The 21,137-nt window shown below is 43.6% G+C and overlaps 1 protein-coding gene and 2 long non-coding RNA genes across 3 annotated transcripts; 1 reads left to right on the top strand and 2 right to left on the bottom strand.

Annotated features, from left to right (window-relative positions):
- Nucleotides 1-3,219: 3,219 nt before the first annotated feature.
- Nucleotides 3,220-4,534, bottom strand: LOC116050102 (gastrula zinc finger protein XlCGF17.1-like). The gene is made up of 2 exons (XM_035993014.1): nt 4,302-4,534; nt 3,220-4,103 (listed from the first exon to the last, which is right to left on the bottom strand). Exons 1-2 carry the CDS (start codon nt 4,383-4,385, stop codon nt 3,363-3,365), a joined length of 825 nt encoding a protein of 274 aa, XP_035848907.1. The 5' UTR covers nt 4,386-4,534; the 3' UTR covers nt 3,220-3,362.
- Nucleotides 4,535-4,792: 258 nt separating this feature from the next.
- LOC116050070 lies at nt 4,793-21,049 on the bottom strand. The gene is made up of 3 exons (XR_004104997.2): nt 21,016-21,049; nt 20,455-20,540; nt 4,793-4,823 (listed from the first exon to the last, which is right to left on the bottom strand). It is a non-coding gene; the product is annotated as an uncharacterized LOC116050070 (long non-coding RNA).
- Nucleotides 12,400-14,059, top strand: LOC116050073. The gene is made up of 3 exons (XR_004105001.1): nt 12,400-12,536; nt 12,784-12,901; nt 13,163-14,059. It is a non-coding gene; the product is annotated as an uncharacterized LOC116050073 (long non-coding RNA).
- Nucleotides 21,050-21,137: the final 88 nt, after the last annotated feature.

Here is a 21,137-nt window from a genome sequence, read left to right as displayed (position 1 = left end):
TGTTAGCGGTCTGCTGACCCACCGCCGCTGGTTCTAATGTTAGCGGTCTGCTGACTTACTGCCGCTGGGTCTAACGTTAGCGGTCCACTGACCTATTGCAGCTGGATCTAACGTTAGCGGTCCACTGACTTACTGCCGCTGGGTCTAATGTTAGCGGTCCACTGACCCACTGCAGCTGGGTCTAACGTTAGCGGTCTGCTGACTTACTGCTGCTGGGTCTAATGTTAGCGGACTGCTGACTTACTGCCGCTGGGTCTAACGTTAGCGGTCCACTGACCTACTGCAGCTGGGTCTAACATTAGCGGTCTGCTGACTTACTGCCGCTGGGTCTAATGTTAGCGGTCCACTGACCCACTGCAGCTGGGTCTAACGTTAGCGGTCTGCTGACTTACTGCCGCTGGGTCTAACGTTAGCGGTCCACTGACTTACTGCCGCTGGGTCTAATGTTAGCGGTCTGCTGACCCACCGCCGCTGGTTCTAATGTTAGCGGTCTGCTGACTTACTGCCGCTGGGTCTAATGTTAGTGGTCCACTGACCCACTGCAGCTGGGTCTAACGTTAGCGGTCTGCTGACTTACTGCTGCTGGTTCTAATGTTAGTGGTCTGCTGACTTACTGCCGCTGGCTCTAATGTTAGCAGTCCGCTGACTTACTGCCGCTGGGTCTAACGTTAGCGGTCTGCTGACTTACTGCCACTGGGTCTAACGTTAGCGGTCCACTGACCTACTGCAGCTGGATCTAACGTTAGCGGTCCACTGACTTACTGCCGCTGGGTCTAATGTTAGCGGTCCACTGACCCACTGCAGCTGGGTCTAACATTAGCGGTCTGCTGACTTACTGCCGCTGGGTCTAATGTTAGCGGTCCACTGACCCACTGCAGCTGGGTCTAACGTTAGCGGTCCACTGACTTACTGCCGCTGGTTCTAATGTTAGCGGTCTGCTTACTTACTGCCGCTGGGTCTAATGTTAGTGGTCTGCTGACCCACCGCCGCTGGTTCTAATGTTAGCGGTCTGCTGACTTACTGCCGCTGGGTCTAACGTTAGCAGTCCACTAACCCACTGCAGCTGGGTCTAACGTTAGCGGTCTGCTGACTTACTGCCGCTGGGTCTAATGTTAGCGGTCCACTAACCCACTGCAGCTGGGTCTAACGTTAGCGGTCTGCTGACTTACTGCCGCTGGTTCTAATGTTAGCGGTCTGCTGACTTACTGCCGCTGGGTCTAATGTTAGCGGTCCGCTGACTTATTGCCGCTGGGTCTAACGTTAGCGGTCTGCTGACTTACTGCCGCTGATTCTAATGTTAGCGGTCTGCTGACTTATTGCCGCTGGGTCTAATGTTAGCGGTCCACTAACCCACTGCAGCTGGGTCTAACGTTAGCGGTCTACTGACTTACTGCCGCTGGGTCTAATGTTAGCGGTCCACTGACCCACTGCAGCTGGGTCTAACGTTAGCGGTCTGCTGACTTACTGCTGCTGGTTCTAATGTTAGCGGTCTGCTGACTTACTGCCGCTGGGTCTAATGTTAGCGGTCCGCTGACTTACTGCCGCTGGGTCTAACGTTAGCGGTCTGCTGACTTACTGCCACTGGGTCTAACGTTAGCGGTCCACTGACCTACTGCAGCTGGATCTAACGTTAGCGGTCCGCTGACTTACTGCCGCTGGGTCTAATGTTAGCGGTCTGCTGACTTACTGCCGCTGGTTCTATTGTTAGCGGTCCACTGACCCACTGCAGCTGGGTCTAACGTTAGCGGTCCACTGACCTACTGCAGCTGGATCTAACGTTAGTGGGCCACTGACTTACTGCCGCTGGGTCTAATGTTAGCGGTCTGCTGACCCACCGCCGCTGGTTCTAATGTTAGCGGTCCACTGACTTACTGTCGCTGGGTCTAATGTTAGCGGTCTGCTGACCCACCGCCGCTGGTTCTAATGTTAGCGGTCCACTGACTTACTGTCGCTGGGTCTAATGTTAGCGGTCCACTGACCCACTGCAGCTGGGTCTAACGTTAGCGGTCTGCTGACTTACTGCTGCTGGTTCTAATGTTAGCGGTCTGCTGACTTACTGCCGCTGGGTCTAATGTTAGCGGTCCGCTGACTTACTGCCGCTGGGTCTAATGTTAGCGGTCCGCTGACTTACTGCCGCTGGGTCTAACGTTAGCGGTCTGCTGACTTACTGCCACTGGGTCTAACGTTAGCGGTCCACTGACCTACTGCAGCTGGATCTAACGTTAGCGGTCCGCTGACTTACTGCCGCTGGGTCTAATGTTAGCGGTCTGCTGACTTACTGCCGCTGGTTCTATTGTTAGCGGTCCACTGACCCACTGCAGCTGGGTCTAACGTTAGCGGTCCACTGACCTACTGCAGCTGGATCTAACGTTAGTGGGCCACTGACTTACTGCCGCTGGGTCTAATGTTAGCGGTCTGCTGACCCACCGCCGCTGGTTCTAATGTTAGCGGTCCACTGACTTACTGTCGCTGGGTCTAATGTTAGCGGTCCACTGACCTACTGCCGCTGGGTCTAATGTTAGCAGTCCACTGACCTACTGCCGCTGGGTCTAATGTTAGCGGTCCGCTGACCTACTGCCGCTGGGTCTAATGTTAGCGGTCCCCTGACCCACTGCTGCTGGGTTTAATGTTAGCGGCCTCGGACACATCAACTGACCACCGGTGATAGTCAGTTGAATAGATAACTGAATCTAAGTTTCACACGACTCTCTTCTTATACAGCGTTTTGGGCGGTTCCAGTTGGACACATTCACGCCCACAGTTACCTCATGTTCGTTACATCTTTAGATGAACCTGAACTGGTGATATTTTTACTATTAACATTCCTATCATCTTCCTTTTCTTAAGTACACCTAGGTCATTGTGACCCGACGATAACTACTAACCTACATGCTAGTCAACAGATGGTTGACTTCAAATAATTTCACTTTATTTCATCCTGGAGGGTACTCAGCATGTCCTGGTGACCACACCGGTCATATCAAACGATTATATTTCTTTACTTTATTAGCTTTACCATGGCCTAATTAGTGGCATAGGAGACACTACACATGTCAAAAGACCTTAATCATGTTGGTGTCACTGATCATATTACTTTGGAACATAGCAATGTACAAGTGAGTTTTTATAGTTTTATACAGACCATAATATGTCCATCTCAGCTTTGCTTCAAAGAGAAAATTCCTTGATTATGATTGATTATATAACAGACATTACAAGACAAAACAACATCTAATAAAATATTTGAAATCAGAGTGTACTTTTTTCTACCACACAATATAATGTCTTCTATCTAGATGTTTGTACATAGAGATTGTTGTTTGATACTTGAGAAGTTTTACTTGGAATTAAACGCACAAACGTTATTCCATGTCACCAGTCTCAGGATCAGAAGAGTCTCCAGTCTGGTCTTCAGTCTCTGGTTGTAAAAGAGGATGTGGATGTGAGTTCCTGGCTGGTTCTGGTCCTCCACAGTCCTCTCCATCAGCTTCTGTTTCCATCTGACCAACACATTTATGTCTTTTGACCTCAGAACGCCAGGCAAATCTTTTGTTACAAACACAGCAGCTGAATCTTTTTTCTCCTGTGTGGATTCTCATGTGTAACTGTACATTTCCTCTCTGTGTAAAATATTTCTTACAAACTGAGCAGCTAAAAGACTTCTCTCCTGTGTGAGTTCTCATGTGTGTCTTCAGGGTTCCAAGTTCAGTGAAAGCTCTACCACACTCAGAGCAGCTAAAAGGTTTTTCTCCTGTGTGGATTCTCATGTGTCGTGGTATATCTCCACTCCGTGTAAAAGGTTTCTTACAAACTGAGCAGCTGAAAGGTTTTTCTCCTGTGTGAATTCTCATGTGTGTCCGTAAATTTTCTCTCTGTGTAAAAGATTTCTTACAAACTGAGCAGCTGAAAGGTCTTTCTCCTGTGTGAGTTCTCACGTGTTTCTTCAGTATTCCACTATCAGTGAAAGCTTTACCACACTCAGAGCAGCTAAAAGGTTTTTCTCCTGTGTGAGTTCTCATGTGTTTCTTAAATTTTCCACTATCAGTGAAAGCTTTACCACACTCAGAGCAGCTAAAAGGTTTTTCTCCTGTATGAGTCATCATGTGTCTCTTCTCCATCGGACCAACACATTTATGTGTTTTGAGATTAGACCGCTGGGCAAATCTTTTGTTACAAACACTGCAGCTAAAAGGTTTTTCTCCTGTGTGGATTCGAATGTGTTTCTGTAAATCTCCATTCTCAGCAAAAGATTTCTTACAAACTGAGCAGCTGAAAGGTTTTTCTCCTGTGTGAGTTCTCATGTGTCTCTTCAGGTGTCCCCCTACAGTGAAAGCTTTATCACACTCAGAGCAGCTGAAAGGTTTTTCTCCTCTGTGAATCATCATATGTGTCTTCAGATTTGTCCTGCGGGTAAATCTTCTCCCACACTCCGAGCAGCTGAATGTTTTCTTACGTATTAAATCATGTTTCAGAGAGTTTAAAGCTGACTGAGGTCCTCTGGTCTCCTTCCAATCAGCACTGTCATCAGTCTCAGGTTCAGAAGAGTCTCCAGTCTGGTCTTCAGTCTTTACTTGTAAAGGTGGATGTGAGTTCCTGGCTGGTTCTGGTCCTCCACAGTCCTCTCCATCAGCTTCTGTTTCCATGTGTTGAGTTTGTCTGTGATGAAGCTGTGAGGACTGAGCTTCCTCTTCATCATCTTCACTCTTCACAGGGACAGGAGTGAATGGGAACTTGGTGATATCAGCCTCCTCCAGCCCTTGAAGCTGCTCTCCCTCCTGACTGCTCCACAGTTCCTCCTGTTCCTCTTTAATGTGTGGGGGGGGCTCTGGCTCCTGCTGGTCCACACTGGAGCTACACTCCTTCTGCTCAGGGGGATCCTCTTCTTTAACCACCAACAGCTGCTCAACATCTGCAGGAAAGACACAGAGAAATGTTGTGGAACTGTATCTTATCACCTGGATTGTGATTGTTACAAAGAAAAACTGGTTGTTCAGTCAGTTACTTAGGTTACATCTACACTGCTAGTCTTCCTTTTCAGCCTTGGAAAACTGTTGGAAACTCTGTTGACTGACATATTAGTGTAGCCTGGCTCCGCCCTCCTACTTACTTCCGCTCAATTTTCATTCGGTCCGTTGTGGCAGCAACGCTGCAGAATATCCAGAAGTTAAAGCCCGTGCAAGAACAATCTTTGCTGAGTTGTGTTGGTGGCCATAATGTTGTGACCCTCCTCCCCACGGGGTTCGGGAAAAGTTAGATTTTTCAGCTCGCTCCGTTAGTGGTGAAGGAGTTGGCTAAGGCTAACGCTAACGATGCTACTGCTAAATATAAGCCGATAGTTGGTCTCCCCTCTTGTTGCACATGCGCATGACATAAGTCACGACCAAACGTTAGTGATTGGTTATGGCAGATCCAGAGTGTCTCTGGGCAGATCCAATAGTTTTAAACTTCAACAGAGTACCCACCTTCAAGGAAGTTAACACTTGTCAATGGAGAGAGGCCAGACTCTCTGGACAAATGAAATGTACCAGAGTCTGGTAGGACCAGGCTAATATTAGGGCCCTCTTGTGGTGAAATAATGCAACTGTACTGTTGAGCACAAAGTGCCACAGTCTGTAATTAAATTGACTATATGTAACTTTTTAGTGTTTCTGTAACTGTCATTTTTCATATTATGATCTTAAATGAGCTGTAACAGCAAACGAGACTAACAGTGAAAAGAACGCTATTTAACACCGGAAAAGCCTGTGTTAGAATATCCAGACAGGTGATAGCTAGAAAAAGATTTATTTTTATAGGCTAGGCATAGTTGTATTTTAGAAGTTATGGAACATGAAAACCGCACTCACGCGGGTCCCGTGAAATATGACAGCTACAGTTTATCGGAAAATAGCGTTGGGCACACTGACTTTGATGAATTTACTGTTTATCAGAACCCAGATGAGACAAGAAGCTAACGTTAGCAAACGCTGTGTGGTCCCTCTGCCTCTGACGCCCCGGTGGCCTCCGACACACTGTATTAACGTTACTGTTTAAAACGCTTTCCAGTTTAGTGGGGATGCATACTGCTCAAAACCAACATTAAAAACTTAGTAATCTTTAAAGAGTTTAGTTTTGTTGTTAAACTGTAAAATGAGCGGTGACGTTACACCATCCGTTTCAGGAAACGGCACTCTAGGGTACCGTCTATTTGCTGGATTGTTCCAAGGTAACTGTCGGTAGCTAACGTTAGCAGATAAGCCTGTTGACAGCAACGGTAGTGTTCATATTTATGCACAATGACACATAAAGCAAACTTGCTAAAAAAGGAACTACACACTGTTTTCAGGTAACGTTACTATTGACGTTCAAACAGGCCTGTGTGTGCGTTTTGAGAAATATCTTTATACTGCATTAAGGCTATATTTATTTTATTTTTATCTGTTATTTATATATTATTTTATTGCCATTACCTGTTTTCCCTGTTTTCATACATACAGAAGTTTAGTTTGCTAAATATATCACATTTTTTAGTTGGATATTGGATGTGAAAAGACGGAAATGGTTCTTTCATAACACTGCACTTTAGATGTGTGTTAATTTCCCACACCAGGAGTAATTTATATAGTTGTATTTTATAGCGATCAATTATCTATTTAAAAAAATGTTCTATGTTCAATGTTAAAAAATGTTAAATGTAACATTTTCTACATTTTATCATTAAAAAAAATTTAGAAAATAAATATTTGTGTGTGCTGTAAAGTGGTTAGAAAAATGAAATCGGAATCGGCTAAAATCGGTATCGGCTGGCCAAACTCAAAGAAAATCGGAAATCAGAATCCGCCTAGAAAGTTGTAATCGGTGCATCTCTACAGAGTTGATCTAATTACCATGTGCCTCCCTTATGCTAATGCTAGTTTAGCTGTACCTTTACATTTCTAGTAAGACTGTTGTATTTGGACAATGCTGACATTCTCCTATGTAAATGACATAGATGTCTGTTTTTATTGCAACTTAATGGAGCATCCCTATAAGTAACCATCACCTATACAGTCCTAAGTGAATACCTATTCAACAATTGGTCCTTCGAGCCGGCAGTGAAGTTTTACCCGGATCTCAGGATGCAGCCTAGTTTGACATACAGTAGCTAAGTTTCCATCCAATTGTCAATCGAATTATCTGAAGTTCGGTAAAAAAACTCATGCGAATAAAGCTGGTGAAAGTGTGTTTCCATCCAACGGCTTTAAAGCGAATAAAAACCTGTGCGTAATGACGTCACATGCTGTTTTGCGATCAAATTGGTATATCGAATTGATTTTAGACATCTTAAGGTGTTTCCATTCATTTTCGCACTGAATCGCACAACATTCAAGTTAACTTTTGCGAACAAAGTTTTGCCAGACAAAATGGATCATTTCATCTACCAACAAATTATCAATATTGCACAAGTTGTAATAGTGCTTATGTGCCAGCTGATAGCGACATATCAAGCTATAATAAGAAAACAATGCTATCAACACATTGCTATGATGATGCAGATGCACGTAAATACCCGACGACAACGGAGGCGGCCTGTGGTGTGGGAACGACAGCGCTCCAAACAGTTCTGGGAGGTCGTGGTTCAGAGACACTTCACGGAAAACCTTTGGTTGAAGCATTTTCGGATGACTAAGACAACATTTGACCTGTTGTGTAATTTGTTTGGCCCGTTCTTTTCCCCAGATGTCGCAAGCTATCGCCCTCCGGTTCCAACCGAGAAGCGTATCACCATTGCGCTCTACAAACTGGCTCCATGCGCAGAGAACAGAGTGGTAGGCGAAACGTTTGGAGTCAGCAAAACCACCGTGCACCGGTGTGTTTACGCCGTGTGCAATGCCATATGAACGAGGATGATGCGAAGGTATATATACCTACCTGGAGTGGATGAGGCGCATGATATCTCGCTGCGTAACTCCAGAGCGCACCTTATGCCACAGGTGTATGGCGCAATAGACGGGACTCACGTCCCCATTAGACCCCCTGCTGAAGGCTGCAGGGATTTTGTCAATAGAAAGGGCTGGCCATCAATCGTACTACAGGCTGTGGTAGATGATCGCTGCATCATAAGGGACATTTGTGTCGGCACTCCCGGTAGTGCGTCTCCTTGTTCGTTCACTTCCATCTGTCTTTGTTGACACCCGCCATGTGTGCAAACAGAGAGGAAATACTGGGCGGAAATTAACTAAAACTTCTTCTTCTTTGTTTTGTGGTGGGTTGCAACCATAAAATGACCTAAAACTTAATCGCAATTCATTATTTATTCGGCAAATAACGTTTCCATCAGCGTTTATCGCATAAGCCGTATATCGGTCAAGATAAAATCCGATGAGACCGAATGCATTTCATTTGAGTCGATATTCATGAAATTCTATCGAATTTTACTGTTTCCATAAGGCATTTTTCATTCGATATCACCTAATTCGGATAAGAACGTGTGGATGGAAACATAGCTAGTGGGGCCTTACCAGAATCAACAAGTCCAAAGCAGCAGTTACAACATCCTCTACCTTAGAGACTATGAAATGAGTTTTGTCGGCCACAGGCAAGCCATTACAACTCCTAGTTATCTGCACACAGCACAGTATGCGACAAATCTATAAGAGGACCACCTGGGTAAACCATCAGCATTGTTCAATGTTCAAATTTGTTTATTATTAGGATAAACCCCTTGAGATGTATCATCTCGTTTTCGAGGGGGTCTCAACATACAACATAATCAACAGAGAAGTGAAAGAAAAAAAATAAATAAATAATAAAATAAAAATAAATATACAATTAACAATACGGCAACGTACATATACAAAAATAAATAAATAAAATAATTTAAAAAAACATGCATATGTTCATCAATACATCACAACCAGCAAATGGCCAAGATGGCCAATAATAAGTGACTAGGTAAACAGTAGAGTCTGAGTGGATTTCCAACTACAGTCAATTATAAATATTAAGGATTGCACAGTAGGCATAAGGTACACAATGGCAGTGTATCTTAAAGTGAGCAGGCAGGACATGTTTAAACAAAACAAGTAATGAAATTGATCTTATTTCCACATAAATTATTCCAATCTGCTTGAGCCTTAAACTTAAAGGGGTGATAGAATGATTATATAGGGTATTTCACACTGTTCCTTAAGGTCTCCTAATAGAGTATGTAACATTGGTTGGGCTGAAAATTGCCCGAATGCTATTTTATTAGGCCCTTAACTACCCTGTGAATATGGCTCTATTTGGAACAAGAGCTTTTCTTCCAAATATGGTCTGCTCATGAATATTTAGACGAGCTGCGCTCTGATTGGTTTGAGCGAACCCCATAGAAACACACTGAAGACGAGACAGCAGGTCTCATATTTCAGACACTGCAAAGTTATACATTGTTTGTCTGGTATTTCGTTATTAAATTCACTTCTGAGACTTTTTTAAGCAAGAAATCAACTATATAAAGCTCAAATATGGGCCGTTTTATGAAAATTGATGACTAATTGCAAATTTGGTAAGATGTGTCGGACTTTAGCTAGGAGCTCCACACAGTCTAACGAGAAAGCGGCAACCTCCATACCCAGTGAAAGTCACCGTTTCCCTGGGTACTGGACTACTGGAATACTCTGGGCTACGCGGTGCTCCGTGGAGCTGGCTGGCTGCCAGCTGCCGGCATAACTAGAGTAGCTATATTTACAGTTTGAATTTCGTCACGCCACTTATATAACATCTACCCCAAGGTCTTATAAAGCTAACAATGTCCGATTTCAAGTTAATGAATTTTTGTGAACATTAGGGATTTCGTTAGCTGCTACTGTCCCTTCAATCCTATGTGTACAGGTAGCAGCTAGTCAGCTTCACTTTCGGCATAATAAACGTATATTTAGGGCCCGAGCGCCGACAGCGGCGAAGGCCCTATTGGAACTGAAGGAATTATTATTATTCCTTTCCCGGCAAGTGAATTGGCTTTTTGAGGGGCTTAACATATTCATAAACTCACCAAAATTGGCGATTGCATCAAGTCTGACGGAAATTTACGTATTTTAAGGGTTTCGGGAATAGGCGCGCAAAAATGGCTCACTAGCGCCTCCTACAAAGTTAAAAGAATTGAGCCCCTGCAGTGCGTTTAACGTAGACTCTCGAAAGTTGGTACACATATGTAACATGTCAAGCTGTACAAAAAACGTCATTGGAGCCATACCCTAAACCCAACATGAAGTCCGCCATTTTGATTTCAAAGTTCGAAATTAGTGCGATTTTGGCCATTTCCACATGTCGTACTTTAACGAACTCCTCCTAGAGATTTCATCCGATCAACTTCAAATTCAGTCTGTGCCATCCTAAGACATTAAAGATGAAAAGTTGTTAAAAGAAAAACTTTTCATCATAGGGCGTGGTTGTGGCGGGGCGGCCATTTTGTGCATTTCGCCATCAAAACAGGAAGTGGGTGTAACTTGAGTGTACATTGTCCAATAGGCTATATGCATACGGAGGTGATGACGTACTTCCGCTAAAATCTCAGCCTGCTAAGCCATTTCCGGTAGCGCTGAGGCGATTGTTTACAAAAGCGATATAACGATAGCAACAACAATACGACTAGTAAGAAAACGTTCAAATTTCAGCGAACCAACAACAGTACAGCCGAGCATTGCTGTGTGCCTCTGTGTCAAGCTTCGAGCAAGTACAACAGTTTACTTAGTTTTCATACATTTCCATCTGACGCGGAAATCAGGCGAAAATGGCTCGTCGCTATCCGGAGGGACAAATTCACAGTTACTCCCCATACCCGAGTATGTAGCCGGCATTTTAATAAGGAAGATGTTCGTGAGCCAGTGTCAGAGACAGGGAGGCGGCGATTAAACAAGGGAGCTGTTTCAGCATTATTTGAGTGGAACAATTTCACCCTTCCTACTTCACGACCGGGGGTATGGGAGAGGAGAGAGTGTCCGCCACAGGTGTCGGAGGATGACGGCGACGCAGCGTGCGAGAAAGCTTATATCCCTATGGACCATAGGGCTGTCAACGAATATTCTAAATTCGAATATATATTCGAATAGTTTTTAAAAAACGAATTTTGAAGGTGAAAATTAATATTCAAATTAAAAAAAAAAAAATGTGGAAAGAAATGCTCGCGGTAGCAGAGGCTGTCTGGCTGTCTGCTAGCAGCCTGAGGGTTCAGGGACAGGTCACAGGAGTTGCACTGTCTGGCACAGCGTCACTGCTGAAAATTGACTCGTCTTGCATGGAAGATGGCAGAAAGTGCAGAGCCCAACTCGACCGCATCAGAGAAAGCGATTTTAACCCCCCAAAATCTAAAAAGCCATGTCTGGAAGTACTTTGGATTTTGGTCGGTAGGAGGTAAAATAGTTGAGTCGCGAGATAAAGTTGTATGCAAGCTATGTAAAATACAGTTAGCATACCATTCGACCACTAGCAACATGAGGTCACATCTCGAAAATGTGCACCCAAATGAGCATGGCATAATGTGTGGATCTCCAGCTAAACAGTCACGTCTTGACACGGATTTTGCACCGCCTGCCACAAGCTCTTCGTCTGCAACACAACAAGAGGCCATAACGGAGAAATTATTTTCGTTCATTTGTAAGGACATGAGACCAATCAGGGTCGTGGATGGGGCAGGCTTCAGGGAGTTCTGTCAAGCAATGAACCGAGGTACCATATCCCTACGCTACGACTGAAGAGATATGCATGAATAAAGGTTAAATGCACTGCTTCCACTGGTTTGATTATTTTCTGTTTCACGTCAAGGAAAAGCTCCATGTTTACCACAGCACAGCTCGCTCGGAGCGTTCAATGTCGGTTCTATATAGGCTACTGAAAAACTTCAATTAATGTTAATATTTGTTCAATCACTGAATGAAGCCTGCTATATTTGGGACAATAGTCGCGACCTTAAATTGCTTGCACAAAACTCTTGATCAGCACTCAAAATGTCTATATTGTTGTTCATTTTAAACAGTTATGCGCACAGCCGCACATTGTGCAGAGAGAGTGAGGGCAGAGAGCGTGAGGGCGAGAGAGAGTGAGGACAGAGAGCGTGAGGGCAGAGAGAGAGAAAGTGCTCGAGTGAGCGAGCGAGAGAGCGTGAGGTCTGCGGTCTTGGCCATCATTTGATTTACTTGTTTTTGTGTAGGTAATACGTTGTCAAATATGTTTAAACTTAAATAGACTACCTATACAAGTAGTTATGTCTCTTTGTATTAATTTGTCCTGTTATTGACGTAATGCGCGTCATTGACAAAATGCGCATGCGCAACCAGATGTTCGAATAGTTCGAATATTATGTGTTTTTTTAGAGGGAATATTCAAACGTCATTTTTGAGCAATTTTGACAGCCCTAATGGACCACAACTACACTTTGGCTCCAGATCCTGCAGTTGTTGATTTAGCCCTTGATGACCACATGTCTCTCAGAGATGAGATTCTCAAGCTGAGGGAACACGTGAGAAGCTGACAATGAATCAGCGCTTTGGAATTCATCGTTTTGCTGCCTCAGACAAGGACATACGTTTTTTCACAAGGTAAGATGTCCAGATTGTTCTGTAGTACTTTTGCAGCAACAGATATAGTTGTGTGTGTGTGAGTGAGTGAGTGAGTGAGTGTGAGTGAGTGAGTGAGAGAGAGAGAGAGAGAGAGAGAGAGAGAGAGAGAGAGAGATGAAGGCTAACAGAGTTGTATATTTGAAATGCTTCCTAGTAGTTTCATAGTATACACTGATACAAGATTTAAATGCTAATTATCTGAATCTCTATAATTGCTTTTATTTAGATTTGCATCCTATGACGTGCTGATGAGATTCTGGGCCTTAATAGAGCCATCACTGCCATCTATGGTCAGTGTGACACAAGCACAGAGAGGCACCTTTACAGAGCCAAGTTCCACTGTAGTAAGTAGTTATTTACATGGACCATACAATACAACTTAAAGGGATAGTTCACTTCAAAATGAAAATTGTCATCATATACTCACCCTGAAGTTGTTTCAAACCTGTATGAATTTCTTTCTTCTGCTGAACACAAAGAAAGATATTTTGAAGAAAGAAAGAAATTCAGTGAGTATATGATTTTCATTTTGAAGTGAACTATCCCTTTAACAAAGATCAGGGCTAATAGAGGTTGAGAGAAACATAATGCATGCTTTTTAACAGACTCGTTCCCTGCAGCCCATTGATGAGATGTTCATGTTTCTCAACTACCTGGCACTGGGTTCAAAAGACCGGTATGGAGTCCACCAGTCCACAGTCAGTCGGATCATTACAACGTAGAGCAACTTTCTGTACACTGTGCTAGGGTCTGTGAGGATCTGGATACCAGAGGAGAAAATAAGGGCACATCTGCCAGCTGAGTTTAAGGACTATGCAGACACTAGAGTCATCCTGGACTGCACAGAGCTGAAGTGCCGGTGCCCTTCAACACTTCTTCTCCAAAGTGAAATGTTCTCAGCATACAAGTCCCACTGTACTCTCAAAGGGCTGCTTGGAGTGGCTCCTCATGGGGCGGTCACATTTATCTCTCCACCGTACGCTGGTTCCATCAGTGACAAACAGATCATGCGAGAGTCTGGAATTCTCTCCCTTTTGAGACCTGGGATGGCCATCATGGTTGACCGAGGTTTTCTTGTTGATGACCTTGTGCCTTGCAAGATTTATAGGCCAGCATTTCTCTCTGGAAGATCCCAGCCTGTGAGGTCAGGGAGACCCAAGCAATTGCACACCTCAGGGTGCATGTTGAGCGCCTTAAGGAACACAAGTTCTTTGACACAGAGATTCCACTTCGGCTTTTTTGGCAACATTAATCAGCTGTATACTGTTGCATGTCTTCTGACAAACTATGAAAACGGGCCTCTTGTAAAGGCTTGGGCAAAGAAGCCAGAGTAGCAGTAGTAGAAAACTACTTTCTTTAAATGTACCTTTGTAAATTACTTTGTATACATTTAATTTTATAGTTCCTCATGTTATGTATGCACTGCTGTACATTGCATACTCTTTGAATAAAGAACTACTGGATTATTTGCATGTTATATGTACTTTACCTCACCAGTGCTTTTAAGCCATCTGTAATAAAAGAATAATACTTTCATGCACAGTGAATTATATTTACTGAATAATAACCTTTATTTAGGGCTACCAAATTACAAAGTTATAAAATACTATTTTTAGGTAATGAATTATTACCTACAAAAAAATGAATAAGAAGAACATGTAACATGTAATTTAATAATAGATTACATTACATTAGTATGCAAATACAACAAGAAACATAGTAATACAATTAAGAATAAAACAAAAATATAAAAACTTGAATCAAATATATATGTACAAATATTTTGAAATGGATTGAACTGATAAGAGCTGCTAGATTAGAACTGCCAGAAATTAACAGCATTCTGTAAAAAAGCGTGACAGGCTATCAGAATCTAATTATTTAGGGAAGCATAGAGGGAACAGTAAAAAAAGAAATAATCAATTTTTACTTTCATTGTTTTGGTGATTTCATTGTCTCTGGGAATCCTCTGAATAAACATGTCTTGTAGACAACAAAGTCACACCAGTCCAAACCAGAAATCAACATCTGGCCCTGGATCTGCCAAAAGTAGGAATGAGATTTCCTTAATGTGTGTGTGCCGTCACTGATCTTAATATATGGGCAGTCACCATAGCTTGCTACATTGGGGCATTTAATTTCAACAAGGCCAAACACTGTCTGCCCCTTTGGATCGTACGCAATGCCATCAGGTGATGACCCCATCCAGGGTGCGTCAGGGTGGATAAGGAAGCCACAGGGATAGTGGTTAACCTCCCTTACTCTGCAGTACTCCTCTACTGCAGCAGGTTCCATGTCAAGTCCCCTCTCATGTCTGCAGTCTGATGGCTAGGTCTCAGAAGTCTTTTGGCAAGATTTTCAGCAGAGCTCTGTGCCCTGGTGTGACAGACCTCTCTGAACTTGGAGGAGGTGATGCGGGTCCGCCTTAGTTGGTGCCACTCAATGCAGGAACTCTGCTCTTTTGTGCTGTTGGCAATTTTGTGTGCGGTCTCTAATGTTGTTGCCAGGGACATCATGTGGTGCTGCTGATGTTGAGTGCAGACAAAAGAGCAGGTAGAGGGTCCCAGCCTGTAACCCTGAAGTGGCAGCTGTGGGGGAGAAGGAGCACCTGTGTGGGGACAGGTTTTTGGAACTCTTTTTGCTGGCATATGATAGGATAACACACTTCTTGCACTTTTCCAAATGCAGAGTCAACCAGAGGAACATTAATGTCCATAGCCATAGTTGTTATCAGTGGAGCCACATCACTTGGAACATCATGGTAGACTTCATCCACCCTGAGTGTGGAAAGTTCAGGCAGAGCTGAACTGACGCCCTTATACAAGTTGCTCCTATGGAAAAGACAAAATAATGTTGTTTTTTTTTGTTGTTTTTTTAAATGAGCCATAAAATAAGTTACATATAAGTTGAACGAACAAACGAACATAATAACTAAAAAAAATGCTGACTGCCAAAATTTGGACTTTCTTGCTTAAACAACTGACATTATAAATACTAACAATGGATGTTAACATACAATGTATAATATGATAAGATTACTACTTTATCTGAGGCCTCACTGATTACTACAGAAAATGTCTTTAATGATAATAACAACAATACTAACCTGATGCCTTCCATCAGTTTTCGTTCCTTGGGTCTGGCTGAAAGAATCACCATGTTATTAACCAGACCAGGTTAAAGGTTATCAATAAAACATAAATAGATAGAATCGAAGTACACTATTAGAAACATTAGTTACCATGGATCTTGGCTTATGCCACTTCTGTTCAGTCTCTGTGCAGCTGTGTGTTGGGGGAACAGAGGTGATGCTTAGCTGGCAATAATGTGCAGTCTGGTACAACAGTGCTGCCACATGATTACAGATAGATGATAGATAGATAGATTTTTTTATTGATCCCAAAAAATGGGAAATAACGTTGTTGCAGCAGCAAAATTTCAGACACACAGCACACATACAGAGTAAACATTAAATACAAAGCTGTACCCGCCACCAGTGTTACTTTACAGATTACTTGATTTTAAAAGTAACTTAGTTACTTTACAGATTACTTTATTAGTTACATTCAACAGCTGCTGACAACACCCCCACAGCCTCAACATAAAAATGACAACCGGTTTACTGTGAGGCAGGTTGGCATTGACAGTAGTAGGGATCTAGTTTATTATCGCACGAAACAAAGGCGAGTCAACCGTGTTTAAGGGCAGCATTTCCTCTACAACATACTGCCCCACCAACTTCTTCAACTCTCCCCCACTTACTGGTTTTGCACCGAAGTCCAGCTTTTGTTGTTTGGGTGGTGGGGGACCTCCTGCTCTCTGCTTCGCACCACCTGGTGGGACTTGCTCTGTAAGTTTGACTGCAGTGCTGCGACTCCAAATGTTTCTTCAAATTTGACGTAGTGTTTTTGTAGCTAGATAGCACTTTGTCGCCACCAGCAGAGTGTACAACGAACCTTAATATTGCCGTCTTTAGCTGACACAAACTCAAAATAGTGACTGTATTTCCAGCTAGAAAACGCGCATCTCTCTCCTCCCTCCATTGTTGTTCACGTTTGTGTCGCTGCGTGGTACACGTGACCTGTCCTCATGATGAAAACGTGACCTGTCCTCATGATGAAAACGTGACCTGTCCTCATGCTGAAAACGTGACCTGTCCTCACGATGAACACGTGACCTGTCCTCATGCTGAAAACGTGACCTGTCCTCACGATGAAAACGTGACCTGTCCTCATGATGAAAACGTGACCTGTCCTCATGATGAAAACGTGACCTGTCCTCATGCTGAAAACGTGACCTGTCCTCACGATGAACACGTGACCTGTCCTCACGATGAAAACGTGACCTGTCCTCACGATGAACACGTGACCTGTCCTCATGCTGAAAACGTGACCTGTCCTCACGATGAAAACGTGACCTGTCCTCACGATGAAAACGTGACCTGTCCTCATGATGAAAACGTGACCTGTCCTCATGCTGAAAACGTGACCTGTCCTCACGATGAACACGTGACCTGTCCTCATGCTGAAAACGTGACCTGTCCTCACGATGAAAACGTGACCTGTCCTCATGATGAAAACGTGACCTGTCCTCATGATGAAAACGTGACCTGTCCTCATGCTGAAAACGTGACCTGTCCTCACGATGAACACGTGACCTGTCCTCACGATGAAAACGTGACCTGTCCTCACGATGAACACGTGACCTGTCCTCATGCTGAAAACGTGACCTGTCCTCACGATGAAAACGTGACCTGTCCTCATGATGAAAACGTGACCTGTCCTCGCATACGTGACTTCACTCCCCGAGATGCAAGAAGAAAGCAAAAACAATATATATTTTTACTAAAGAAAATGACAAAAATAGTAACGCACAGTGACTTGGATAAGTAACTTTAATCTGATTACTGGTTTGGAAATAGTAACGCGTTAGATTAGTCGTTACTGAAAAAAGTGGTCAGATTAGAGTAACGCGTTACGCGTTACCCGGCATCACTGCCCGCCACACAGGTACACTGGCAGCTTTGTAGCTGCACAGGACGGGCATCCCCAAGCACAATCTGAAAATACACAAATCTGTTATAATAGAATAAAAGTGCATTTTTTTAAAAGTTGAATACATGAGTACAGTGAGAATGTTTGACAAAACAAACAAATATGAACCATCGACATATAAAGATGACGTGGAAAAAAAAAATAACTACTAAACAATTTGTATGAGCTAAAATTGTAGCCACAATATTATTATTTATCTCACTTTACTCATCCTCAACAGTGGACACAGAGCGTGTGTCAATGCAGTGACAAAACAGAACTCAGTTTCTGTGAATCCCAGTGATTAGCGTACATATTTAAATATCGATAAATACTACAACACACCAGTATTACTTATGGTATGGTAAATGAAATATGTCTTTAAAATAACTTTTAGCAGGATTAGAGGCAATGATTCACAGAAACTTTGATCTGCCGAACGTAACCTGTCTCATGAACCATGAACCAGTCTGCGCTGAACCTGCAGGATAACTTTCTCTTACGCTTAAGCTGTGAGGCTTTTGGCTTTTCCTCATTGATCTGTAGCACTCAGCCCTAATGGTTACCTCTCCTGTCCTTGAATCCTTGTTTGAAACTGACATTGACAAAAGGCGTTAGGAAAATTGGATGTGATTGACACATAATAGTAGACAGACCGACACATATGGCGTTTTTCCATTACATGGTACCTGCTCTACTCGCCTCGACTCAACTCGACACACTGTGCGTCCGTTTTCCGTTGCAGATTTTAGTCCCGCCTCAGCGTGGCTGGTCGTCTTGCCGGCTCGACGCACACACCAGCGCACAAGTATAAACATCAGGCCACTTGAGCTTGTTTTACAGTTCTGCAGAGGCTCCACCAGAGCTTTCACCGTAGCCTGTGTAATATGTGGCCTGATGTATACATTTGTCAGCTGGTGTGTGCGTCGAGCCGGCATGTGTGTGTGTACGTAGGCTACGGTGAAAGCTCTGCCTGGACTGGAGCCTCCGCAGAACTGTAAAGAAGCAGCGCCGCAGTAAACTGTCGTGACCTAACACAGAACGTGGAAGGTGTGTTGTTGCCAGAAGACACATTTTGTTTCAGAAGAAGCTGGAGGCAGCAAAAAAAACACAGCTGGCTAAACTGTTTAAAAATAGCGGGTTTGTTCAGGACACCCCCGTCTGTTGCTTTCACGTCACCTTTTCGGCTCGCCTCAGCTCGCTGGGAACCTCGACTGAGGAGGTACTAAAAAAAGTACCTGTTAGCAGGTACCAGGTACTTTTTTTCGTAATTGAAAACCAAAAAAGGCGAGTAGAGTCGAGGCGAGTCGAGCAGGTACCATGTGATGGAAAAGCGCCTATAGCCTACGTTGCACTTGCTGCACTAGCACTAGATAGCATGCATGCTAAGGGCATGTAAACACAAATACGTCCAGATCTTACCTTCAAAATTGTGGATGTAGCTCGAAACATACAACTTGAAGCCCTTCTCCTTCTTGGTTGTCGATGTATGACACAATGTTTGTATAATTCGACTCACGTCGTTGACCGTAACCCTAGGGACATCTTGAAGCGACCGAGTGAAAAACGCCATAGTTGTTATTGACGCTACGTGCGCGCCGTCGACGCCGGATGTGGCCTAGCTGGCTGACTTGGAATGCGGAAGAGAGCGTGCGTACAGCCCACTGGCTCGAAACTTTTCAGGATTCATAAGAGTCCAACCCTGAGGACAAATAAATGCCGATATTTACTTAAAGTCATAGCGCCCCCTAGTGGCAACAGGAAGTAGGCCTAAAAGTCAAGGTGCTATACTTTAACGAACTCCTCCTAGAGATTTAATCCGGCGGACTTCAAATTTGGTCTCTATCATCCCAACACCTTAAAGATGAAAAGTTATTAAAAGAAAAACTTTTCGTCAAACGGTGTGGGCGTGGCATAGTGGCCATTTTGAGTGTTTAGCGATGAACGAGAAAGTGGCTGTAACTACAGTGTACGTTGTCATATCTGCTTGAAATTTCACACAATTAACAACAGTCCAGGCCTGAGGACATATACAGGCCAATATTGACTTTTGGTCATAGCTGGCAACAGGAAATCAGCCTTATATGACAAACTTCATCCGATTTAAATGAAACTTAGAATGTGTGGTCTACATGTGATACTGAGCCGCCCCCTATAATTTAACCACGCCCACTTACTCAGGCCACGCCCCCTTTCATACCATTTGAACCGTAGAGTCTTCTGTGAGGTGTCATTGAACTCAGCAGAGAGTTCCTTTTTATTTAGCTATCAATTTTCGTAAAACGGCCCATATTTGACCTCTACATAGTTGATTTCTCGCATAAAAAAGTCTCAGAAGTGAATTTAGTAATTAAATAGCGGACCTCTGGAGATCTGCATGACCTAGCTAGATTCAGAAGACTAAGCTGACCTCAGGTCAGTGGTGTAGCCCATGCAAATGTTGGGGCGTGACAAAGACTAGGAGTTGGGATGCTGACGTCAGCTTCCAGCTTTGTTGAGATTGGCCGTTTTCAGAGGCAGTTTCAAAATGTGAGATTTGCAGAAGAAAGAGGTATCAATGGGATTTAGAGCTTCTACGTATGTCCTACTTACCCTCCAAACTGTCGTTATTCAACTATGACAAGGTAAAATCGGTTTTGCATTCTATCACCCCTTTGATTTCGGACCATGCATATGGCTCTGTTGCCTAGCTGCGCTCAGTGGATTACCATGGCAACGTACACACACACGTTCCTACCTTTCTCTTCATCATCTTCACTCTTCACAGGGACAAGAGTGAATGGGAAGCCTCCTCCAGACTCCTCCAGCCCTTGAAGCTGCTCTCCCTCCTGACTGCTCCACATTTCCTCCGGTTCTTCTTTAACGTGTGGCTCCTCCTGGTCCATACTGGAGCTACACTCCTGCTGCTCAGGGGGAACCTCTTGTTTAACCACCAACAGCTGCTGCACATCTGCAGGAAACAGGAAACACAGAGAGAGACGTTAACACAGACACAGAGAGACAGCATCAACAGTACAGAGTCTCTTTTCAAATCTCTTTACGTGGTAAAACTGGTATTTCATGTTTCTGCATTCTAATTTTCAGTCCGAGTGCTGTAAAAACTGACAATTATACCTGAGGCTTATCTTATTCTTATTTAATTTTCTGGTCTGGTTTGAATCCTACTTAAAGAACAGGGACTACTTTGTGTCTATAGGTAAACATCTGAGTGGAGAATTATGAAATGCGGAATTCCCCAAGGCCCCATTCTGGAGCCTCTTCTGTTTAACATCTACATGCTTCCACTGGCTGAGATAACAGAAGACAGTTGCACTGATTATTTGTCTATAAGCGTTAAAGTTTGCTGTGTGATCTCATCAACACAGTCAAATTACTTCTAAAACCTGTCAGAGGTTCTCCGCTGTCGTTCAAAACGTCACAATTACCTTCCGTTTCCATGTGTTGAGTCTGTCTCTGATGAAGCTGTGAGGACTGAGCTTCCTCTTCATCATCTTCACTCTTCACAGGGACAGGAGTGAATGGGAACTTGGTGATATCAGCCTCCTCC

This window comes from Sander lucioperca, chromosome 16, assembly GCF_008315115.2.
Source record: "Sander lucioperca isolate FBNREF2018 chromosome 16, SLUC_FBN_1.2, whole genome shotgun sequence".
Lineage (NCBI taxonomy): Eukaryota > Metazoa > Chordata > Actinopteri > Perciformes > Percidae > Sander > Sander lucioperca.
This window is presented reverse-complemented; position numbering and strand designations above follow the sequence as displayed.

Coding starts and splice junctions, on each gene's coding strand:
- LOC116050102 (XM_035993014.1), bottom strand. CDS start 4,385: ATGATGATTCACAGAGGAGAAAAACCTTTCAGCTGCTCTGAGTGTGAT. Junction 4,104..4,301: donor GGGGACACCTGAAGAGACAC/ATGAGAACTCAC, acceptor GAGAAGAGACAC/ATGATGACTCATACAGGAGA.